This window comes from Ictidomys tridecemlineatus, chromosome 9 (genome assembly GCF_052094955.1).
Source record: "Ictidomys tridecemlineatus isolate mIctTri1 chromosome 9, mIctTri1.hap1, whole genome shotgun sequence".
In the NCBI taxonomy this organism is placed as follows: Eukaryota; Metazoa; Chordata; class Mammalia; order Rodentia; family Sciuridae; genus Ictidomys; species Ictidomys tridecemlineatus.
The window spans coordinates 113,253,756-113,280,187 of record NC_135485.1 but is presented as its reverse complement, the minus strand read 5'-3'; the positions used below and the strand labels follow the sequence as shown (position 1 = coordinate 113,280,187).

At 36.9% G+C, this 26,432-nt stretch overlaps 1 protein-coding gene across 1 annotated transcript in view; it reads right to left on the bottom strand.

Annotated features, from left to right (window-relative positions):
• LOC101954583 (broad substrate specificity ATP-binding cassette transporter ABCG2) overlaps positions 1-26,110 on the bottom strand; it is a 48,794-nt gene extending 22,684 nt beyond the window's left edge. The window contains exons 1-5 of the mRNA XM_005337520.3: positions 25,965-26,110; positions 24,462-24,558; positions 23,484-23,559; positions 12,934-13,155; positions 8,753-8,812 (exon numbers count right to left, since the gene is read on the bottom strand). Of these exons, the coding sequence (XP_005337577.2) occupies positions 8,753-8,812; positions 12,934-13,136 (263 nt within the window). The 5' untranslated portion in view covers positions 13,137-13,155; positions 23,484-23,559; positions 24,462-24,558; positions 25,965-26,110. The remainder of the gene's footprint in view (positions 1-8,752; positions 8,813-12,933; positions 13,156-23,483; positions 23,560-24,461; positions 24,559-25,964) is intronic.
• Between the last annotated feature and the right edge of the window lie 322 nt (positions 26,111-26,432).

Below are 26,432 nucleotides of genomic sequence, written 5' to 3'. Positions count from 1 at the left end.
TAAAATTTGTGTGTGTGTGTATGTGTGTATGTGTGTGTGTGTGTGTACTTAAATTTTCACCATTCTTTTCATCATGGGCTACAGGAAATGCAGAAAACATAAAAGCAAGGTATCATTGGCTTACCCAGCACAGGTGTCCCAAATGACCCACATGGCTGTCTTACCTTGGTGGATCCAACACAGGAAATGTGCTCCTTTATCTATGCCCTCACAAAGACCTTCTGCTCTACCTCCACATTTTTAATATTATCCTCTTATTTCCCTCCCCAATGCTCATAGCATGCCCCCCACCCTACATATGCCAATCACTTATCAAGTCCTATTAGTAAAGCCAACCTATTAAGACTTCCTGGTTCTTGAGGGAAAAAACACAAGCTATCCCAACTGCCTATCAACAGCACCTAGGACCAGATAAGACATGTACAGCAAATGCTCAACCAATACCTACTCACACTAAAAATGTTTGTTAAAAACACACTGAAGATTCTGGAAAAGATGGAGTAGGAGAAGGGTGTAAATTTCACTTATTCCATGAGCTTGAGGCTCAAGCAGAAGGAAAATACTGCTACCTTGTAAAGTGGGTCACAGGGAACACACTGAATCCTAATATAAGCATCATAAAGACAGAAATTCAGGAACTCTGAACATAGGGCAGGAAAGAATACCTTGGGAATCCAACCTACAATGCTGCAGGTTAGTCCACTGTAGAGGGGAGGGGAGATCCAGGCAGAAAGAAGAGATTGAATCTGAAGGAAATTTGGCACAGGGTAACTGGTGAAACAGAGGTGAGGTCTGAAATCGGGTGACTCTGAGGTAGTGCCATGGCAAGCTGCTGTGTGAGGGGTGTTCTGTGCTTCCTGGCTGGAGGGTGGAGAGCTGATGTGGGATGCCATCTTAGAGTGACTATGAGGTGACTTTGTGCTACAGGAGCCAAAGAGTTCCTAACAGCATTAGCCAACTGTCCCTGCATATGCCTGCTGTGAGAGCTAGAGACCTCCTGGTGGGGGCATGACTAAGGAAGGCACAAAGAGGATTGTGCTCTTTGGTAGCTTGTAGGATTAGTCAAAGTGAACTTACAAACTGGACAGATGGGTACATTTATACTTGGGGTCTGTTCCTGGAACAACCACATTTATGGAAAGTGATGCGTGCAAGAACAGAGACTTCTTCACTTTACCCCAACAATGGAGTTCTCAGGAGCCCCCTCCCCATACCCAGACACCCAGTGAAGATTGGCTTCTGCCTGGCAATAGGGTGGATGGAGCCATTTTCCCTAGAGTAGAAAACTCATGGCAAAGCTCACAAGTGTGTTCAGAGCTAAGTTTGCCAGTTGCCTGAACTTAACATTTAGAAGTCTACATCAGCCCCACCTGGGGAGTGCACTCACCGAGTTTGCATGGACAAAACTCCAATTGTCACTACTCCCTATTCTGTCCTAATTTAAACTGGCAAGAAGGGAAACTGTGAGTCATACAGGCAGCTTCAGTTCCAGGCCACTCTAGCTGACAGCTGAGTGAGGAACTCAAAGAAGATGGACTTCACAACTCCCAGCCCTTGCTCTAACGGGTACACAGCCCAAGAAGAAACAGAAAGGACAGAAGGCATAGGCAGTGGACATCCATACTTGCCAACAGTGTTGCCCACCTCAGCAGAACAGCCCTTCATGTGTAATTAAAATTTTTCTTTCCCTTTATCCTTACTCTTATTTTTTTTTCTTTTTTTCCATCAACTGTGTGAATGTGTATATGTGTGGGATGTATGTTCTGTTTCGATTGCCTAGTGGATCTTTATTTTGATCCCCTTTTTCCTCTTTTTAATTTTTTTTTCTTTCCTCAACCATTTCACCTTCTTTTAACTTTATAGGGGTAAGGTTTTGTGCTTATGTGTTTTAGTTTGACTTTTTGTCTCTTTGTTTCGGCTCTTTTTTGTTGTTGTTTTATTTGTTTGTTTTTTCTCTTATTACTCCTCTCCTCTCTTCCTCCTTCAGTAGCTTAATTCACTTGTTCTCTCTCTTTCTCATTACTTATTTTTTGGGGGGAGTCAGGTATTTTTTACTCCTCTTTCTTTAGAGCCATTACAACCTCTCCCCTGCTGCACTTCAGTTCACCTTTTGAATATTTTAAATTTCCTTTTACCTTCCTACCCCACTTTTTTTCTTCTTAATGAACTACAGTTTTACTATCTTTAAGAACAATTTAGTTTGTATAATTACTCCCCCTCGTTCATGTTTCTGCAGTTATTAGCATTGGGAAGGGCATAGTTGGCAACTATTGTATATTTTTATACTAGTTATAATTCATGAATGCTTATTGTTTTTGCTGTTGTTAAATGCTTACCCTGCAATTCCTCTTTTTTGTGGGAATTAATGGTATATTAGTGCCATGGCAGGCACCTGGAATTTATTTGAATGCTCTATATTGATCACTACTCTTGCTGTTGCTTCTTTTCCCTTTTTCTGAGAGGGGCTGGGAAGTAACTGGTACACTACAGGTTCAAATGTAGAAACTCTGCAGTTGAATAACACCCGCAGCTCAGCAAAGTGACAGTGTACCTTCCTTCACACACAAATCAACCCTAATCAAGCTTCAAAAATACTTTGACACATAGAATAGAGGAGACAAAAACTCCAAACCAGTGATTAGCCCCCAAGTAAGAATGACTAGAAGGAGACATCAGATTCCCCTCTTGGACATTTTTCCTATATCAAAATAAAAAATATTCCAAAAAGAAGACTAGAAAAACCTTACAGTGTTATACCTGCTCTAGAAGAGTGAATTCATTCAGCAGTTCAATATCAGCAAACTGAGAGTCTTTGTTGGTCATAACTAATACTTGGAATACACTCAGCCTACATATCGAAGCCAACAGATACCAACAACACAGGACTTATTACAAAAGAGACAACTACCTCCCAAGGATATCATCACAAAGGAGGAAGAGGAGTCCATCTCACGTGCAGGTCCAAGGTCTCTGAAAATATGAGGAAAAAGTCTCCCTCCCAATGTTACAATCTTCCAAAAAGGAACGCACAGACACATAAGGGAATAAAATTTCAGAGAAAGATTTTTAAACTTTGATTATTAAAAGTATTAATCAACTAAAAGAACATATAAGGGACTGGGACTGTGGTAAGCGCCCTTACCTGGCAAGTGTGAGGGACTAGGTTTGATTCTCAGCACCACGTATAAATAAATAAAATAAAGATCTATCAACAACTAAGAAAAATAATTTTTTAAAAAAAAAGATATAAGAAACAGATTAAAGAATGAACTAAGAACAACTACAAAAGGTCAAAGACCACTAAATAAAGAGATAGAGATTCTGAAAAGGAACCAATCAGAACTACTAGAAATGAAAAAAAAAATAAATTGAATAAAAGGTTTACTTGAAAGAATCACCAACAGACTAAATTACATAGAAAACAGAACCTTAGGCCTCAAGGACAAGGTATTTGAGCTGGAATAATCAGTAGATACTAAATGAGAGGGGAGAACATGATGAGAAAGTACAAGAAGTGTGGAATAGAAAAAGGCAGAGAAGTACAGGCTAATGGCATTAGGACCCTGTTTAGTAATATAATAGCAGAAAACTTTCCAATCCTTAGGAACACAATGGACATCTACGTAAAGGAAGCATATGGAACCCTAAACAGACAGTTTCAAAAATTAAACTCTAATGGACACATCATGTACAAAATGTCTAACATAGAAAATGAGAATAGAATAGAAAATGAGAATAGAATATAAAGAGAAAAACATCAGATCATAATCACATTTAAAGCTACATCAATAAGACTCACCTCAAATTTCTCAATTCAAGCTCTAACTGTGCGGAGGGCAGGGAATGTAGCTCAGTGGTAGAGCACTTGCCTGGCATGGTTGAGGACCTGAGTTTAATTCCCAGCATGGAAAACAAAAAACCCTAAATGAAATTTTTATAAAACAAAAAAAAAAGCCAGGAGGGCTTAGAATGAGGTAATTCAACCTATAAAAGAAAATAATTGCCAGCCAAGATTGCTATACCCAGCAAAGCTATCATGAAGAATTGAAGCAGAAATTAAAACTTTCTATGGTAATGATAAACTAAAATAATTTATGGCCACTAAGCCTGAACTACAGAAAATAAATTCTACACAATGAGAAACTTAAAAACACCCCAGAGCTCTCAAATAGATGTAGCTCTCCAGAAAAGCAATTAAGCAAATAAAAATAAAGAACAAATTTAATCTATTAAACAAATGAAATTACTGGAATTAACATCTCTCCATAATAACTCTGACTGTGAATGATCTCAATTCTCCACAGAGGTGGGCAGAATGAATTTAAAAAACAGGACCCAACTATACATTGTTTCCAAGAGACTCTTATAGGCAAAGATATCTATAGACTGGAAGTGAAAAAATGGAAAAAGATATCTGATGCAAGTAGAGTCTGAAAACAAGCAGGAATAATTATTCTTGTATCAAACAAATCATACTTCAAGCAAAAATTAATCAGAAATTATTTGCTGGTAAATGGAGTCCGTACTGAACAAAATAAGTGAAACTCATAAAGACAAGGGTGAAATGCTTTCTCTCATGTGCAGAAACTAGAGAAGAAAAATAAATTCAAGAGGAGATCTCATGAAAATAGAAGAGAGATCAGGAGAGTAGAAGCAAGAGACCAAGAGGAGGAAAGGAAAAGGGGAATGCGAAATAAAGTTGACCAAATTATACTAGGTGAATTTATGGCAAGACCACAATGTATTATAACTTTATATATGATTATAAGGCATTAATTTAAAAAAAATAGAAGAGGGACCAAGAGAGGAGAGGAAGGGAATCAAAGGCAGGGATGTGGGGAAGAAAGGGGTATTACTGGAGATTGGAATAGTTAAAACTATGGTATATAAATACGTTGAAATAAATCCCACTTTACATATAACTACAATCACTAAAAACATTAAAAAAATTAATCATAAGAGACAAGGAAAAATATTACTTATAATTAAAGAGAACAATCCAACAAGAAGATATAATGATAGTAAATATTTATGCCCAAACATTGGTGTACTTACTTATATAAAACAAACACTTATTGACTTTAAATCCCAGATAGAAACCAACATAATAATAGTTGGTATTTTAACACATACCTTTCAACATGCAACAGGTCATGCAGATATAAAAATCAATAAAGACACTTCTGTCCTAAATAGCTGTATAAATCAATTGGACCTAACAGTCATTTATAGAATATTTCACTAAACAAGAACTGAATAAATTTTCTTCTCAATATCCCATGGAATATTTTCCAAAATAGATCGTATTTTAAGACACAAAGCAAATACAAGTCTTAATAAATAGAAAAAAAATTATCCCATGCATCTTATCAGATCATAATGGATTGACATTAGAAATCAACAACAAGAAAATTTATGGAAATCACATAAACACATGAAGATTGACCAATATTTTTTTAACAAGGAATGAATCACATTTTGAAAAATGAAAGGAAATATTTATAAATTTCTAGAATCAAATGAGAACAGCAATACAACACAAAAAAATCTGAGACACTATGAAGAGGATATTAAGAGGAAAGTTTATAGCATTAAGTGACCACATTAAACAAAAGAAGAAAGATTCCAAATAAACAGTGAATGCTGTATCTCAAGACCATAGAAAAGCAGAAATAAACTAATCCCAAGACCAGAAGAAGACAGAAAATAATTAACATCAGAGCTGAAATTAAAATAGAGGACTAAAAAAAACTACAAAGGATCAATGCAGGTGATAACTTGAAAATATAAATAATATCAATAAACCCCTAGTCAAACTAACCAAAAACATGAGAGAAGACACAAATCAACAAAATTTGAGATGAAAAAGGAGATTCATCACAGCAATTGATGAAATCCAGAAAATCATTAGGGACAATTGAAAACACATGTAACAAAAAATTGGAAAATCTAGATGATATTGACAACTTTCTAGACCCATATGACCTACTCAAATTGAACCAAGAGGATATAGAAAACCTCAACATAATGATAGAGCAGTAAGATTACAAACAGCAATGAGATTAAAGCCACAATAAAAAGCCTTCCAAAAAAGAAAAGCCCAGGACTACAAAAATTCTCAGCTGAGTTTCACCAGATCTTTAAAGAACTAACACTAATACTCCTCAAATTATTCCATGAAATAAAAAAGGGGGGGGAACACTGCCGAATTCATTCTATGAAGTTAGTATCACCTTGATGTCGAAACAGATAAAGACACATCAGGGAAAGAAAACTGCAGAACAATACCCTTGATGATCACATATATGCAAAAAACATTAATAAAATGTTAGCAAACCACATTCAAAAACACATTAAGAAGATTATACACCAGGATCAAGTTGGTTTCATCCCAGGGATGCAAGCTTGATTCATTATGCACAAACCAAAAATGCAATTCATCACATAAATAGAATCAAGGACACAATAAATGCAGAAAAAAAAGTCTTAGACAAAATTCATCACCCATCACCTATTCATATTAAAAACACCAGAGAAAGGAGGAACAGAAGGATCTTACCTCAACATCATAAAGGCTATATATGACAAACTCAAAGCCAACATCAAAATGAACAAAGAAATACAAAGCATTTCCTCTAAAATCTAGAACAAGACAAGGATGTCAATTCTCACCACTCCCTTTCAATAAAGTTCTTGAAACTGATCAAAGCAATCAGGCAAGAGAAGAAAATTACAGGCTACAAATAGGAAAAGAAGTCAAATTCTTTCTGTTTGCTGATGACATGATTAACCCTAGAGGATCCAAAAAAAAAAACACTACTGGAGAATTTCTAGATCAATAAATAAATAAATTCAGCAAAGTGGTAGGATACAAGATCAACATAAAAAGTAGCTTTCTTATACTAAATAATGAATCTGTTGACAAAAAAAAGTACTCCATTCAAAATAACCTAAAAATAAACAAGCAAAAAAACCCTTAGGAAAAAAATCTAACTAAAGAGGTAGAAGAATTCTATAATGAAAATTATAAAATACTGAAGAAAGAGAATGAAGAAGATACTAGGAGATACAAAGACCTACCATGTTCATGAATAGGTATAGGTAATATCATCAAAATGGCTGTATTATAGGAATGATAGAAGAATGAATTGTACATTATTACCCTATGTGCATATATAATTACACAAATGGTATAACTCTACATCATGTACAACCAGAAGAATAAGAGGTTATATCTCATTTATGTATGGTGTGTCAAAACACATTCTACTGTCATGTATAACTAATTAGAACAAATTTTTTAAATGACCATATTACCAAAAGTAATCTACAGATTCAATGCAATCTACATCAAAATACCAATGACATTCTTCACAAAACTGGAAAAAAAGCAGTCTTAAAATTTATACGGAAGAATAAAAGACCCAGAATAGCTGAAGAAATCCTAAACAACAAGAGCAAGAAGAAAATCTGGTGGCAACACTCCAACCCATTGACTCAGACATTGACTTCCCAAATAAGACTCTTAGAGCTCAAGAAATGAGATCAAGAATCAATAAGTGGGATAGTATTAAATTAAAAAGCTCTTCACAGTAAAGGAAATAATTTAGAGTGTGAAGAGAGATCCTACAGAATGGGAGAAAATCTTTGCCAGCCATTCTTTGATAGGAAATTAATAATCAGAATATATAAAGAACTCAAAAATCTTTAAAAATCTTGCTACCAAAACCACAATCAACCACTCAATAAATGGGTAACATCTCTCAAAAGAAAAAAAAATACAAATGACCAACAAATACACACACAAAAAAAATGTTCAACACCCTGAACAATCAGGGAGATACAAATCAAAACTACACTGAGATTTCATCTCACCCCAGTTAGAATATCAATCATTAAGAATAAAAATGATGATAATTGCTACAAAGGATATAGAGAGAAAGATACTTATACATAATTTATGAGACTGAAAATTAGTACAGTCACTTTGGAAAGCAGCATGAAGAGTCCTCAAAGATTAGAAACCACCATATGACCTAGCTAACCCAAAAGAACTAAAACCAAAAGGACCAAAAGAACTAAAACCAGCATACTATAGTGATATGAGCAAACACAGGTATATGATAGCCATATACAATCCACAACAGCCAGTTATGAAACCAGTCTAGGTGCTCATCAATAGACGAATGGAGGGAGTTCTACTCAACCGTTATGTCACTTGTTAGTAAATGAACCAGTCCTTGTCCTAATTGAACTAAGCCAAATTCACAAAGTCAAGGGCCAGATGTTTTCTCTTATATGCAAAGGCTAGTATGGAAAAAAATAAAGTTTTAAAAATTGGGGTCTCATGAAAATAGGAGGGAGATTAGTAGAGTAGAATAAGGGGACTGAAGAGGAAGGAGGAGGTAAAGAAAACTGGAAGAACTGGGAAATGAAGTTTAATAAATTATGCCATGTGTATGTATGAATACATCAAAATGCATTCCAATTTTATATACAACTATAATGCATTAATTAAAATAAATAAACAGAAAGAAGATCAATAGAGTAAAGGAAGAGGATGGGGAGAAAGGAGGTGAGGAAAGGGGAAAATACTAGAGATTGAAATGGAGAAGACTATGGTATACATCTGTATGAATATGTCAAAATGAATCCCACTATTATGTACAACTATAATACACTCAACATAAAATTTAAAAATCACATTGAACCTGCACAGAAATGGCTGACTTATATTTTGTGTTATACTCACAAAGATTTGCCTCCACCTGTGGGTCCCAGGATAGCATTGAGGCCAGGTTTCATGATCCCACTATAAACACAAAAAAATATAAATTTATTGTTCCACTTTCAAAGAAATAATTTTCATTTAGACTCTGCATTGAATATTTTCAATGACGGTTGGTAAAACTGTGGACAGAAAACAAGCACCAACTCTTTATTGGCGTGGGAGGAGTACCAGGGATTGAACTCCAGGCACTTGACCACTGAGCCACATCCTCAGCACATCCCCATCACCACCCCCAGCTTTTTTTTGTATTTATTTAGAGACAGGGTCTCACTGAGTTGCTTAGCACCTCACTATTGCTGAGGCTGGCTTTGAACGTACAATCCTCCTGACTCAACCTCCTGAGCTGCTGGGATTACAGGCATGTGCCACCAAACCCAGCCACCAACTCTTAAAGAGAAAAAAAAACTGATTAATAGAAGTCTAGTATACATAGTATATGAACCACTAGTAAGAACCCATAAGAATGGTTAAGGTCCCTCTAAGTTGCTTTCATTTATCCTTGAAACTATTTATTCCTTTTTGAAAATGACATATCCAATGTCCAAGATTCCTTGAAACAAGTAAGATTTTTTTTACCCATCTCTTATTCTTGTTACTCTTAACACAGTATCAAGTATGTAACAGTTTGCGAGAAATGCTTTATAATATCTTCCAATCATAGAAACCAGTAGTAGTGGTCTCACTAACAAAATCAAATAGACCAAAAATCAACATTTCTGAAGCAAAAATACAAAGGGTAGAATGAAGCACTCCCAACGATAAGAAGCCATCACCTGTTCAGAACATTCAAGGAAAATGTAGTACCAACTAGGAAAGGAAACACACATCCTCAAGACAGATCATTTCATTCCTTTTTATGGGTCAAGAAGTGGACTGGAAAATGCTCAGTTTAGAATTAGGAGACATTCCTCTGGTAGGGAAAATTTTTTAAGGATGTACAAGGATGGCGGAGACACCAAAGTTTCACAAACTAAGAGCATGTGTGAGGGTAAAATATTTGGAAAGAGTAGGAAGGTGGAAAAGGTATGACCAGGCTGAGAGCCCAGAAGGCAAATAGCTTGAATTTTATCTTAAAGGTAAGATGTGCAGTGCTAAATAGAATGAACTTAAGGAAGTTTAAGGGCTGAGATTCCAAAGGATACAGAGATGATGAAACAGAATCCTTTCAAAACCTCAATGTCTACAGTCTTTCTATAGCATTAGTAAGGAGGCAAAGATGTACTCCTCAGAGAAATGGTATTTATTTCAAGTGTATGGTCAAATCTGACTGCAATTGTTCTAAAATAATGATTCCCACAGAGATCGATCTTACAATTACACAATTGTCACAGTGAAGAACTTCCCAACACAAGTGCCTCCCAGCACTTACAGTGAAGGGGACCTCAACATTCACTGACTGTGCTACCTGACCTGTCACAATTATACTATGGCTGCCAGGGGTTACAGCAATATGTACTCTCACTTTGCTCATTAACTGATGTGTCTCTCACTGAAACATGAGGAAAAGTGAAACTTGGGTAAACACAGAGCCAGCTGTAACAGAAAAATGTTATTCTTTTGTTGACTTTTTCGTCTACTGTAAAGACACACTAACAATTGGGTAGGTCGGTGGGTTTAAACCAGTAGCAGAGTGAGCGCTCAGCATACATGAGGTCTGGGATTCAATCACTAGCATCCCCCTCAAAAATATTCTAAAAATGATATAACCTCTCCAAGTGCATTTACCTGTATCTCTTAATGAATCTTCTTTCATAACAGCTACCTCTAATTTCTTGTAAAATGACTAGAAATAAACTTTTTATTCACTAAGTCTTCACTGTCAGAAAATCTTCCCAGGTTTTTAAAATACTTACTCAGAAAAAGACCAAGAAATCCTGATGGACAGTATATTGTGATGGTATTTTGCTTTACAAATAGAGCTATTTTTTTTTCTAAAACATAGCAGCCAAAAACTGAATAACCTTTCTCATGGACCCCTAAACCAGAAATGTGAACAAGCATGAACCCCAATCCTATATGTCATTTTAAATATAAAAATTGAAAGAATTCTGAAATTTGAGTGCACTTATATGAGCCTAGGAAAGCATAAGACAGTGACCTTTGCTGAGAGGCACACCATTCAACCATGAACACGGGAGGCCTTGAACAGAGGAGACACTGCATGGAGTCACTAGTCCACTAGCCAAACTAATAAGCCAGAGGGGCTGGGGATATGGCTCAGTGGTACAGCTCTTGCCCTGGGTTCAACCCCTAGCACCAAATAAACACAAAGAAATAAACAAAAAAAGACATTCACACAGTTCACATTTTACATCTATTTAACCTGCACATATTAAAATCAGGTTAACTTCTACCTGTTTCAGCACAAAATACAAAAAAAAAAAAAAACAACATTTTCTTGATTCTTATGTTTCATGAAAAGCTCACCAGCTTCCCCTAATTCAATTCTATCTAATCATGTACCAAAGGATCAAAGCCTTTCATCCACCATTACTCTACTTTTTCTCCTGTTCAGGATTTCTTATCCGACACAAGAGAGAGATGTTGAGAAAGAGGCAAGACAGCAAGTGTTCTTCATGGAGAAAGAATTGAAAGAATTCCGAACTTTGAGCATAGCACCCCTGGCCTCAACAACTCTCGCATCCTGATCATCTCTCTCCCCATCACACTCCCACAAAAATTCTACCTTATTTTGTCACTCCCTTATCCTCTGAAGGAAGTTGGCTCCTAGTAACGGAAGAGACCACAGTAGTATACAAAACATCCAAAAAAACAGGATTCCATATAGATCTACAGCCACACCAGGTCAAAGGGTTCCTATATAACCACTCCCCAGCCTTGGAGAGTCGGGAAAATTGAAAAAGTTGCTTGCTTTGACTAGGAGCAATTATTTTCCCTACTAAACAATAAATGAGCAAACGAACAAAACCATATTGTCTATATTGTCTGAGCAAACCCAGATTCACTTCCTATCACTAGAGAGGGGAAGCACAGGTTCAGTTCTCTAGACATCAGGAAAAAAAATTGACACCCCTAATCGCCAGCATCTGTGAACTCACAGAGGAACCTGGTGGTGAGTAGATTCTCTAGAAATACTCATTTCCATACCACTCTAGCTCTCATTTCAATACCATGTTCTAAATTCTAAATTTATTGCATGATGAAAAGAATAAAAATTGTAATTACTGGGTGCTTTTAAAATAAAATGGACTGAATTTTTTTGGATCCTAGAGTATCTCACTTTATATTTCAACAGCATAACTTCTATTAAATAATAGTTGTCTTATATTTAAATAATTTCTACCTGATACTATTATGTAGAGAAAGCATTAAGTAAATTGCTAGAGTCTATGAATTTGTATAAATAAGTCATTCATTTAAAACAAGTCTATTTGTCATTAGGGGTAACAGCACACACTTGTATTCCTACTGACCCAGAGTCTGAGGCAGGAGGATTGCCAGTTTGAGGCCAACATTAGCAACTTAGTAAGACAATTTCTCAAAAATAAAAAGAACTGGGAATGTAGTTAAGTGGAAAATTGCCTCTGGATTCAATCCCCAGTACCCAAAAAAGTAAAAAAAAAAAAAAAAAACAGTTCTATTTGTAAAGCAAAATACTATCACAATATACTGTCATTTCAACCTCCTTGCTACTAGAATATAAAGAGCATAAAGTGCACAAGTACCTAAAAAGTGTCTGGCTCAAAAAGTATACCAGCAGATCCTCTGTTTAATAGTTGGAAAACGAAAGTTTAAAGTTTACAATTATATTGTCACAATCAAAAAGCAGTAAATCACACAGCCAGGTCCACTTCCTCCAATACACAGGGAAAATTAAATGACACATTATGTGGGGAAAAATAATTAACACATTAATTATCCAATTCTCAAAGAAAACTCAATGCATATGGGGAAATCATTTTTAAAAACAGCATGTAAGTTCTTTTCAAAGTTAAACATATATTTAACAAAGTGATCTAATCATTTCTATCCTAGTTTAGCCAAAGGAAATAAAAGCACATATCAATATGTCTGTACAAAATGTCTACGCAAAAGTTCATAACATCTTATTTGCAATAGGAAAAACCTGGAGGTTCATTGTAGATCAATAAAGGGGCCTTTTTAGAAGTTCATGCACGTACTTGATATCTGATAGTATTTCTAACTCTTCCTTATTCTGACCAGGTAGAAAGCCACTCTTTACTTTTACTCGATAGTAGATGTGATGAAAACTCAACACAGCCCCCTCAGTAGATGTCTGCAGGTCCCTGGAGGACATCCCGGGCAGGCCATCGGTGTTTCTTTGCAACATCGGGATACAAATTTGATCATCACTGAAAGTCATCTGAAGAGTTTCTGCCTTCCTGTGGAGGGAAAAGTAATGGTAGGTTGAAAGGGAAAAGAGATCGTGAGCCCTTCATAACAAACACTTACACCAAGTCTATTTTAAACTGTGCTGCAGTGAGTAGATTTCTTTCCAACGAACAACCCACATCGCTGTGATAAAAACAACCCCAGAACCTATAATAAGAGGCAGATAGAACTTTGAATCCCTGCACTCCAAATAGGTGTCAAATAAATTCCTCATAAATAAATAGTTAAGAATATGAAAATTACGCAAAATACATAAAGAAAAAGACAGATAAGGGTTACTTTTGACTAGCTTGAAATGCATATTATGATACAACTTCAGTTCAGGGTCAATGTATATGCTGCCTATATTTCTTTTTTAATTTTTTAGTTCATGACACTGTTATCACCCAAAGGGGCATAGCCTAGCAGTCAGGGACAAAAGAGCTTTCTCAGACTTTGTAGCTTCAGACTTTACCTCTCTGGTTGTTATGCACCTTCAATCATCTAAAAATGTAAACCCCAACATCCTCTGCAAAGATATACTCATTTCCTTAATGGGCAAACATATTTAAATTCTAGGATGATTTAAAATTAAGTTTCATTAAATATATCAAACTAACAGTTAAAAAGCTCAAGACTTTAGAGGGAAAACTGAATATTAAATTTATAAATAATTTTTTAAAATATTTTTTTTAGTTGTAGGTGGACACACAATATCTTCATTTCATTTCTATGTGGTGCAGAGGATCGAACCCAGTGCCTCACGCGTGCTAGGTGAGCACTCTACCACTGAGCCACAACCCCAGCCCTATAAATAAAATTTAAAGTATTTCATTAAACAAATTTAAAAGTCCCCTTAGAAAGATTTAGATGAAGTTAAGTACTGACTACTGTCTACAGGCCATGACCTGCTGTTATGCCAAACTGAGGGAACATTATGAGCCCAAGCCCATGTTAGGGCATTGGTGACTAATGAAAAGCGGGACTCTCAGATGTGGGCCCACTCAGGGAATCCACATTTCCAGTGATTCAGAAGTTGAGGTGAAAGACAAAGCTATAGTAGAAGCTAGACCAAAAGTTAAAAGTTAAAGACCCAGCAGAAGCATCTTGAGGATACAGACCGAGAAGTGCTCCCTATTTCAAAGAGAGATATTTCCGTACCACCATGAGACTATGCGTTCCCACGGAAGTGGTGGAACTGGGGTTCAAGTTCAGGCAGAAAATGAAACAAAATGTACCTTCTTGGATGCTCTGCTTGTGGGACACTGGAGCAGATGGTGTAGAATTGTCTATAGTAAATGCTCACCCTGCTTTATGTCGGTGAATTTACACCAGTATTGCTGATGAAAGTGTGATGTATTATTAGTTGGGCTGCTTCTTTCGATTCACAGTACATGACCAAATTCAGGAGATGTGCCTACGCCCAGAGGTGCCTAGACCTCTATGGGAGGGAGCCCTATAGAACTATCTATAGGAACTAGCATTAAAACATGCTATTTATGTTGTTTTAGTCAGCTTTCTCACTGCTGTGACTAAAGGACCTGACCTGCACAATTATAGAGGAAGAAAATTTATTTGAGGGCTCACAGTTTCAGAGGTCTTAGTCCATAGAAGGTTACATTCCATTCCTCAAAGCTAGAGATGAGGCAGAATATCATGGCGGAGTGTGTAGCAGAGGGAAGCAGCTCCCATCATGGTGACCAGGAAGCAGAGAAAGACTCCACTTGCCAGATACAAATATGTACCCAAAGCCATACCCCAATTCCCACCTCCTCCAGCCACACTCTACCACTTCAGTTACCACTCAGTTAATCCCTATCAGGAGATTAAATCACTGATTGCGTTAAGACTTTCACAACCCAATCAGTTCTCCTCTGAACCTTCTTGCATGTCTCACATGTGAGCTTTTATGGGACACCTCACATCCAAACCATAACATATGTGAAGCCTTTCCCAGGACATGACAGTGTGACTTCTTCTGCTAGGATAAGGGCTGCAATGTTACATGCAGTGTCTCCAACCAGTTATTGTGCCCTGGTATCAATCTTATCCCCATTAGGAGGGCAGTCTCTCCAGAAAGCAGCATGACAGATAGCAGAACTAGGGGACCCAGAAAAATGGCAGCAGAAAATAGAGGTGCATAAAACCCAGCCCAAACTGGAAGGACCTCTCTGAGTCTCCTGTAAACAGAAGTGGGTGGGTTTAATAGCAGCAGGAGTGAATGAAAGAAAAATAGATAAACAACCTAATGTTCCCCTGGAAATGGAAACAATTGCCAAAGGACAAGAGTTTCACCATTACTTCTCAATAAGGAAAAGGGAAACAGAAAGGGAGAACAGACTTCTACCCCAAAAAGAGACAAGCCTTTCCTATTAGGAGAATAATGAAAGCAGAACCCAAGACTCTCTGGGAGAAGCCTTGCAGCCCTTGGGTGTGGGACAAATAGGGGAGAGGTCAAGGTTCAAAGTCTGAGCCTTATCTCTGGACTGGAAGCCATATATAGAACCGACAACACATTGGTCTTCAAAAAATATTCAGAGAGTAACAGCATTGGGGGACATGAGAGCTAAGTGTACATTGATATATAGTCATCCTGACTAATTCTCAGGCAGGTTAACGACTATTGATGGATACAGATATAAAAACAGTGAGAGTCAACATTGTAACATAGATGTTATGGCTTGGACACCTGCTGCCTTACCCCTACATAGTGTTCATAACTCCCATTCCTGAATATAGAATGTGTTGATATCTTGTGGGTTACATGTCTACAAATCACCACAGCTGAGTTCCATTTGAGTCCTCAGAAGATTAAACATGTCAGCTGTAAAACCAATATTAAGAGGGAAAGTCAGGCACGGTGACACATGCCTGTAATCCCAACACCTTGGGAGGCTGAGACAGGAGAATCGTGATTTCAAAGCCAGCCTCAGCCGAAGTGAGACACAAGCAACTGAGTGAGAACCTGTCTCCAAATAAAATATAAAATAGAGCTGGGGATGCAGCTCAGTGGTTGAGTACCCCTGAGTTCAATCCTTGGTACCAAAAAAAAAAAAAAAAAGAAAAGAGCGCATGCACTTGTTTTGCCTGCACCCCACTATTGTTACTACCAAACAATGTTGGCTCCCTGGTGGCTATCAAGAGATAACAGAGAGGGGCTGGGGTTGTGGCTCAGTGGTAGAGTGCTTGCCTAGTACATGCGAGGTGCTGGGTTCAATCCTCAGCATCACATAAAAATAAATATGTTGTCCAACTACAACTAAAAAAATGTAACCGACGTGATTCTGCAATCTGCATTTGGGGTAAAATTGGGAGTTCATAATCCACTTCAATCTAATGTATGAAATATGATATGTCAAGAGCTTTGTAATGTTGTGAACAACCAATAAAAAAAATAATAAGAGATAACAGAGGCCATATGTACATTAGCTAAAGTAAACATAATTCACTCAACCCATTTAATTCCCCTGTGTAACTGTTTAAAAAAAAAAAAGCCAGATGGAATTTGGCACACAACAGTGGATTATGGAAGACTAAATAAAATGATTTGTCACATTATGTAGCCATTTCCAACATTTCCACTATTCTGGAAGAGCTAAGTACTCAGTTGGGAAGATATCACAGTGTGCTGGAACTTCCTAATGACTTCTTTATCATAGATAAAGACCTGGGGAGTCAAGCCCCATTTGGCTTTCTGTGGTAAGACTGACAATGGATACTTACAGTGTTACCTCAAGGATATCTCCATCACCCTATCTTGTGTGTGGTATGGTTATAACCCTGGTAAAAATGTTTACCTAATGATCATATCCGATCCCCCTTCCATGCTCACCAAGGCTACACCCACAATTTTGATTCATTTGCAAGGGAGAAGATGGACTATAAACCCTGACAAAGTCTAGGGCCATGGTTCATTAGTGACATTCTTGGGTTTTATTTGGTTGGGCAAGATAAAGTTCTTACCTCAGCCTGTAAGAGAAAGTTCAGGTGTTTCTACTTTCCAACACAGTAAAGCAAATTCAAGAGTTTGTGGTGATACTCAGTTACTGGAGAGCTTTTATCCTTCATTTGGCTCAGTTATTATGATCGCTATGAGATTTGCATAGGAAGAGTAGTAGGAGACTACTACTAGACTAGACTAACTAGCATATTAAAGCTTTTAATCAGGCTTAATGGACAGTAAAACAGACACAAGCCCTTGAGATACTAAACACATGGACACCTACTGAGCTTATCACACACATCACTCTGGATGACTTTACATGCAGTTTAGGCAGTTAATTAAGGGATAGAGAACCCTCCTGGATTCTAATCACAGCTAAGGAAGGGAGCAAAAGAATGTTCTCACTTATTGAAAAGACAACTGTGTGCCACGTTAAGTCATCCTTCTTGTTATGGAGCCCAACACCACAGAAACACCACTCAACGTTGTACAATAGGCAAAAATAATATGGCTGGAAAAAGATCCATCAGAAGAAATTGACACTTGGCTACATCATATATTAAAGCACGCAGGTGAAAAGACTACGAGGGCATCTGTGACACTCTGGAAACTGCCCATAAAGGTGTCTGAAGTTGTTGCTGCATGCCAGAACCGTCTTGCCTGCTAGAACTATCTTGCCTGCTGTCAGCATTACCCCCTATTTAGTCAGTTTTCTCATTGCTGTGTCCAAAAGACCTGACGAGAACAACATGGGGCTTACAGTTTCAGAAGTTTAGTCCATAAAATGGCCAACTCCATTGCTCTGGATCAGACACAAGGCAGAACATCATGGCAGATGGGCATAGCAGAGGAAAATGGTTCGGGACATGGCAATCAGGAAACAGAGCTCCATTCATCAGAAACAAAATATGTACCCCTCAAGACATCAAATTAGAGACAAGGAGTATTAGTAGGCCTTGGACTATATGAGTAAATCCCCAGTTTTTTGCTTTACTGACCCCTCATGGAGAAGAAGAATATCTATATTTATAAGTGAATCTGGCCTTCAAAAGTATAGGCAATATTACCCTGGGATTTTATCACTTGAGGAACACTTTGTATCAATGTATAGTGCTTACATATTCCAAAGGTGACTTGTTCTTTCTGTGCCCTTTAAGTATAGGCAGATTGGCTGGTACAGTTACCCGGGTTGTGCAGAAGTGTGTATACTGCCTTATGGAGCTGACTTGCTGCTATGTGTATCCATTAAACATTTGCCATATTCTCCATATGTTAATTAACAACTAACTATTCTTGAGCTGGGCAACAGAATTTTCACATTGCATCAAACAGAGTGACTGTGAGATCTTCTGGAATCCCCTATGACTGTAGCACAAGAACTTCCCTTGACAGTCCTACCTGCAAATGAAACGGAATGGACTTGGATAGTGGCACACACCTGTAATCCCAGTGACTTGGGAGGCTAAGGTAGGAGGTTGCAAGTTCAAAACCAACCTCAGAAACTTTTCAAGGCCTAGGCAATTTAGGGAGACCCTGTCTCAAAATAAAAAATAAAACAGGCTGGGGATGTGGCTCAGTGATGGTACAAAAAAAAAAGAATTAAAATATATTATCTCTCATGCTTTAACCCAAGTACCTAAACAAAGTAATTCTATCTTAATAATACTATATTAATCAGCTTAGTATGTTTACTGTAGGTTCTTGCTCTTTGTACTGTTGTTGTAAGATATGAATGAAATGTGCTTCCAGAGGCCTGTCCTGAGAGCTTCACAGAAGGCATGGAATGGCCAAAAGCTGTGAGGGACATGAAGGGGATTTCAAGGCACTTTAGGGGCAGAGTGTTGGGTCAAACACTAATAAGTGCCCAGGAAAGCTTGCAGTAAGAGAAGGTCTCCAAATATGAAAATGGAGCCTCTGCAATGAAAACAAGAGAACAATAAAGAAAAAAATTGAAGAAGCCTTAGAAGATAGAAAAATCTCCCATGTTCTTAAATAGGCAGAATTATTATTGTCAAAATGGCCATACTACCAAAAGCATTATACAGATTTAATGCAATTCCTATTAAAATCCCAATGACATTCTTCATAGAACTAGAAAGGCAATTGTGAAATTCATTTGGAAAAATAAGACACCCAGAATAGCCAAAGCAATCCTTAGCAAGAAGAGTGAAGCAGGAGGCATCACAATACCAAATCTTAAACTATATTGCAAAGCTATAGTAACAAAAATGGCATGGTATTGGCACTAAAACAGACGTGTAGACCAATGATACAGAATAGAAGACACAGAGACAAACCTATATAAATACAGTTATCTCATACTAGACAAAGATGCCAAAAATATACATTAGAGAAAAGATAGACTCTTCAACAAATGATGTAGGAAAAATTAGAAATCCATATGTAACAAAATGAAATTAAACCCCTTTCTTTCACCCTGCATGAAACTCAATTCAAAATGGATCAAAGACTTAGACACTAGAACAGAGACCCAGTAGAGCCAAATCTTCATCAAGTCAGCCTAACAAGACTCCTAAAGCACAAGAAGTAATATCAAGAATCAATAAATCAAACTAAAAAGCTTCTTCTTGGCAAAGGAAACAATCAATAACCTGAAGACAGAGCATACAGAATGGGAGAAAATCTTTACCACATGCACCTCAGACAGAGCAATAATCTCCAGGAAAGATAAAGAACTCAAAAAACTTGACACCAAAAAAACAAATAACAATCAATAAATGGGTAAGGAACTTAATAGACATTTCACAGAAAAGAAATACAATTGATCAACAAATATATGAAAAATGTTCAACATCTTTAGCAATTAGAGAAATGCAAATCAAAACTACACTGAGATTTCATCTCACTCCAGTCACAATGGCAATTATCAATAATACAAGCAACAATAAATGTTGAGGAGGATGTGGGGGAAAAGGTACACTCACATTGCTGGAGGGACTGCAAATTGGTGCAACCACTCTGGAAAGTGGTATGGAGATTCCTCAGAAACCTTGGAATGGAACCACCACCATTTGACCCAACTATCCCACTCCTCAGTTTATACTAAAGAACTTAAAAATCAGCATACTATAGTGACACAGCCACATCAATGTTTATAGAAGGTCAACTGATAACAGCTAAGCTATGAAACCAACCTATGTGTCCTTCAAAAGATGGATGAATAAAGAAAATTTGGTATATGTACACATGAAATATTACTCTGCCTTAAAGAAAAATGAAATGATGGCATTTTCCAGTAAATGGATGAAACTAGAGAATATCATGTTAAGTGAAATAAGCCAATTCCATAAGAACAAAGGACAAATGTCTTCTCTGATATGTGCATCGTAATTCACAATAAAAGGAGTGAGGCTAGAGAAGAATAGAGTTACTTTGGATTAAACAGAAGGGAGTGAAGGTAGAGGAAGGGTATGGGATTAGGAAGGACAGCAGAATAAATTGAACATTATATACCCTATGTGCATATATGACTACATGACTGGTGTGATTCTACATCATGTACAACCAGAAGAATAAGAAGCTATACTCCATTATGTATGATGTGTCAAACTGCATTCTACTGTTATGTATAAAAATTTAGAACAAATTTTAAAAGATGTATAATAAAGAATAGGAATGTGTAGGTTATAATATCATAATGATAGACACTAGCAGACATAATACTCAAGAATACATTTTTACATATAAATAAAAGGTGATCTATCTATCTCTCTATATATATTTTATATAATATATATGAATGATAATGAAGGAAATGGACAGAGGAAGCTGATCATTTCCCTTATCCACTGTCTTTAGGAGAGAATCTAAACAGAGTGACCATGGTTGTAAAATAATGTACTCATAAAACATCTAAGGAAATGTACCTGGGCAGTGGGCATGCAGTCTGTCCACATACTCCCCATGTTTGCAAGGTGTGATGTCAGGAGCCGCCCTGGACAGGAGCTATGTACACACCTTTAAGTCCTGAGTAAAGGGGCACTGGACTGATACTGCACCCATTGCAATACAGGTAGACTTTACCTCTGCTCAGGTAAGAAAGACAAGACTGGATGGGGTTGAATTACACCCAACTATTTGTTATAATCCTACCCTTTTGCCCTTTTTTTGGATAGAATGTTCCATGGACTAGCTACCCCCCAGAAATAAAAGCCAAGCCTAAGAACGTGCGCCCTCTCTCTCACCAGCCTCTCATGTTTTTCTCTTGCCCAGAGCCAAGGAAGACATCCTGACACCCAGAAAAAGGTATTTCCTTATCTGAGTGGTCTTTTCGTGTCACCCCAAATTCACCTCGGTTCAGTAGCCCATGCTGGACAGGGGCTACAGTGTGATGTGGCCCTCCATTGTATCCTGGCCCACTGCCTCAGAAGATACGCAAAATCTCTCTGTGAGTCCTCTAAGTTCTTTCTTTGGTATCAGTAAACAGTATTATGGAGCATTGGCATCCATGGGATTGAACACTGAGCACTTGAAATGCAGTGAATTGACTGAGAAATTCAACTTTTAATGTTGCTTAATTTCAAGTCAATTTTCACATATAGCTGGTGGCTGTCATATTGGACACTGCAAAGCCACACTTTCACTCTACTAAGATGCAATTCTTATTTCTGGTTATTTATAAATAAAGAAATTATATAACACCATAAATGACACAATTTGTAATATCAAATTTCAAACAAATCCATTCCTGTTTTCAAAAGAATCCAAAACTCATCTGTAATCCCCACAGTTTAGGAGGCTGAGACAGGAGGATCAGAAGGATCACAAGTTCAAGGTCAGCATCAGCAACTTAGTGAGACTCTGTCACAAAATTAAAAAAAAAAAAAGAGGCTGGGTATACAGCTCAATGGTAAAGCACCCCCTTGGTTAAATCCCAGTAACAAAAAAAAACTATAATATTTTATTTCTTTCAAAAATAGAGAAATGCTAAAAGCAAATAGGAAGGTGCTGCATACTTTAGGTTGAGAATGCTATTCATAAAATGAGCAACTGTCTCATTATGTGTGAGTACTAAATCATTCCTCGTATGACTAACATCATTGCTACTATGACTCAATTAAATATGGATTTGAAATTTAACTGAAGCCATTCACCACAGTGAATTAAATCATCAGACAACATCAGAACAGAGACAGAGTGTTCCAAATATTCTAGATATTAAGGGGTACTCTGAGCTTGAAAAAAGAAAAAAAAAGGATGACAGGACTGGGGCTGGGGCTCAGTGGTAGAGCGCTTGCCTGGCATGTGTGAGACACTGGGTTCAATTCTCAGCACCCCATATAAATAAATGAATAAAATAAAGGTCCATCAACATCTAAAAAAATTTTTCTAAAAAAAGGATAAGTACAAAAATATTACCTAAAATCTTTATCTTTAAAATGAGGAAAGAGGCTCAAAGACTGGCCCTATGAGGACAGAGGCATCACAATTCATTGGAGGACACTTTCATCATCTCAAAGATAGAGTCTCTGCATATCTTCTCTTCATATAGGTTGTTATTATTCAAGACATAGTTTAATTAAGCTACTAAGCTAATAAAATTTTCTTGGATTCTTATAAGATTCTAATAAGTTGAAGCTTGTATGCACTGTTTTATAAGAATGAATAGATCATCATTTGAGAAAAACTGAGAACTCTGAAAAACTACTAAGCTCTGCCAATTTCAACTTTTTTCTCATAAAAGATTGAATCCAAATTGGCTACCACAGTCAGATTCTCTCCAGTGCATGAAATTAAAGAGAATACCAGTCTTGGTAGAGATGTACTTCTGAGGTCACAAGCCCATGAAAACAGAAAGTTTTAGGGCTGGGTGGTAGGTAGCTCTATGGTAGAGTGCTTGTTTAGCATTCATGAGATTCTAGGTTCTATCCTCAATGCCAGAACAACAACAACAACAACTCAAAAGTAACTTCAAGCATCATAGTGCCCATATCTTGGTTTTTAATATCATTCTAAATAAGTTCTAGAATGCCTTGAAGAAATGGGTCATTCCAGAGTCAGGTTATGGGAAATACAAAATGAATCTAGAGCACTTTGTGGCACCAGAAAGCAAGGAAATGCTTTTAAAGTTTAAAAAAGAAAAAAGCAAGATAGTATGTCAAAATGGCACATGGCCCAATCTGGAAGAAGAGGATCTAGTACCAAAATCTGCAACAAGTTGAGCAGAAAATTAAGTAAAAATAACATTGGACTATAACCCACACAATAGAATAAATATCCATAAGTTGGTATTGATACAAATATTTGAATAAACAAGGGCAAATGGATAGCTCTTCCATACAGAAAAAAATATATTTAAAACATAGAAAGAATCAAATTTTTTTCAAAAACCTACCAATTGGGGATGGGGTTATGGCTCAGTGGTAGAGAACTCACCTCACACGTATGAAGCACTGGGTTCAATCCTCAGCACCACATAAAAGTAAAATAAAGATATCATGTCCATCTACAACTAAAAAACAAACAAACAAACAAAAACCTACCATTAGATTGACAAATTACATGTTCCACAAGAGGATGCCAAAACTATTGAATAAAAGCTCAAGGAGAAATTATATTTGCATAATCCAAGTTTTTTTACCAAGATATTTCTTTATTATAAAGGGAAAAAACGTAATTCTGTATTGAAGTCCTGGGAAACATCCCCTTCACCAAGGTTAACATTATCAGTAATTGACATACACTCCTGATGTGATGCACTGAGCAGAGCCCTTCTGAGGTATTTTTCCTGAAAGTCAGAACCTCAATATCATCATGAGAAAACTCAAACAAATACGAATGAGGTGCATTCTACAAATTAACTAACTGATGTCTTCCCTGGCATCAAGAGAATAAGATCTTGATTAAAGAATCAAAGTTAAAGAATCATCATCGATTGAAGAAAATGAAATATGTTAGAGTTAATTGCAACGTGGATCCTGGACAGGAAAAAATAGTGGAAAGACAAGAGAAATTGAAATGAAGTACATAGTTAAGAGAATTATAATTAATTTAATTAATATGTTTATAGTACTATGCCAATGTTAATTTATTAATTTTGACAATTCTACTACAGTTAATCAAGATTTTTCATTGTGTTTTGTTTTGAGTTTGATTATGTGTGTGTGTTAACTTTAATCAGTGTAGTTAACACTGGGAAGACAAGGGATGCATGTCTTTAGGCCTGTCTTCAAGGGACTGACAATGACTTTGAGGTTTTATAGAAAGGGGAATAAGGGCAAGGACTGGATATTTGCATAGTTAGAAGATTTTCACAGCTGCCCCAGCAAGTTGTTTTAGTCAGCTTTTTCACTGATGACTGAAAGACTCGACCAGCACAATTGTAGAGGAGGAAAAGTTTATTTGAGGGCTCACAGTTTCAGAGTTCTTAGTCCATAGAAGGCTGGCTCCATTCTTCAGGGCTCTAGGTGAGGCAGAACATCATAGAGTATGGCAGGGGGAACCAGCTCACCTGATGTTCAGAAAGCAGAGAGAGAGACTTCACTCACCAGTTACAAAATATATACCTCAAAGCCATGCCCAAATTCCCACCTCCTCCAGCCATACCCTAGTACTTCAGTTGCCACTCAACTAATCCCTATCAGGGGATTAATTAACTATTGGGTTAAGACTCTTACCACTCAATCATTTCATCTTGCTTTTAGCCACCCACCAGACAACTGCAGGCAAAAGTGAAGAGTCTATATCCTTATTATATTTGCTCCATCTTTTGTCTATTCCTCAGAGAATTGAGATAACTGGGTACCAACCAATCTGGGCAGGCTTCCTGTCCCAGTGGTAATTAATCTAGTCTTTAAACAATGGTTGAAGCAAAGAAGCAAAAGAGGTCAGATGCTTAAGCCTAAAAGTAGAAGTATTGTTATAAATTATAGAGCAGAATTCAAAGAGTCAAAGTCTGAAGATATCCAGCTATTTTCAGATAATTCTCTTTCCTTTTAAAAAGCTCCATAAGTATAAGATACTAGGAAAAAATAACTTAGGATCAGAAAGTGTATATTTATAACTACTTTATATCTCTTTCTCCTCCTTGCTCTTTTTTTCTCTTAAGCTTACATTTTGAAACAATCCTTCCAAATTTTTTGAATTTATACAAATTACTTCTTGTTTTCCAACAAGATGAAATACTTTATGCTTTCTATAGTATTCTAACCAGAACACAGCTGAAATTCTTCATATTTTTGTATGTAGATGTACATCTGTTAATTAGAATTGTAATTCTTAGTAACCTTGATTTTTAACAGAGACCCCAAAACAAAGCAATCTTAAAACTGTTTTCCCCCCAACAATTTATAAAAACACATTTAATAGAGGCAAACATATATATTTTTTCTTAAAGAATTTAAGAAGTCAAGCACACTTGTATTTAAATTTATCAATTGACTTTGCACTATTTTAACTTATAAATGACTTAGATTTTTTTCTAACAAATACATTTTGTGGAGAGAAGAACGTACCCTGCTCAAAGTTACTCCATAATGTATAGAACAGCAGTTTTCAGACTACATCTAAACTCGGGTTATTCCACTTTGTAAGAGTAGTTGCGATGAGCTACTGCATTTTGAATACAAGTACTAAGGTATAATGACCTTGTCTGTATAAGTAAACAACCATCTGCCTACCACAACTATAAGACAAAAAAAAACTGATAAATAAGTTAATCATGCTAATAAAAATGACTACCTGTGAATTAATCAGAAATTCATGAATGCATGGGTATATCAAATTTGTATCAGAAAAAAACAAGCCCATCAGCTTATTGAACACACCAGACAAGTGAATGAAGCAAACCCCTCCCTTGAGGCCCATAAATGGAGGGGCACTCTGAGATTGGACACAGTCGTACCCTGACCCGATTACCTGGTTCCTCCTCACAAGCCTTGCCTAAGAAAATCACCACAGCGATGAACTTCCATGTATCTGTCCTCAAGTTTTAGCAGAGTGCCTTTTCTCCTGCTTGTGATGATCATGCACAGCCCACTCAAAACTGAAGCTAACGCTATGAAACTGTGTTCTGTCTGGACCTTGACCTAGAATCAGTTGCTGCACTTTGACAGTTCTGTGTCCTGAACAAGTTCTTCAACTAGTTCATAATCTTATCTTACAACCTACAGTAATTCCTTGCTGTTTGCCTAACAGGTATCCACATTATGCTTTGAACATAATCCTTGATACTTTGTCACTGTAGCTTATTTTTAAACTGATTTTTTTTCTCCCTTTCCCCCTTCCCTTGACATGGGAGAAGCAAAATTACCCTTCTTCTAGTCCTAGGTCAAGTTATCTGTCCTTCATCTTATGCACCACAGAAATGAAGGACTCGAGACTTCT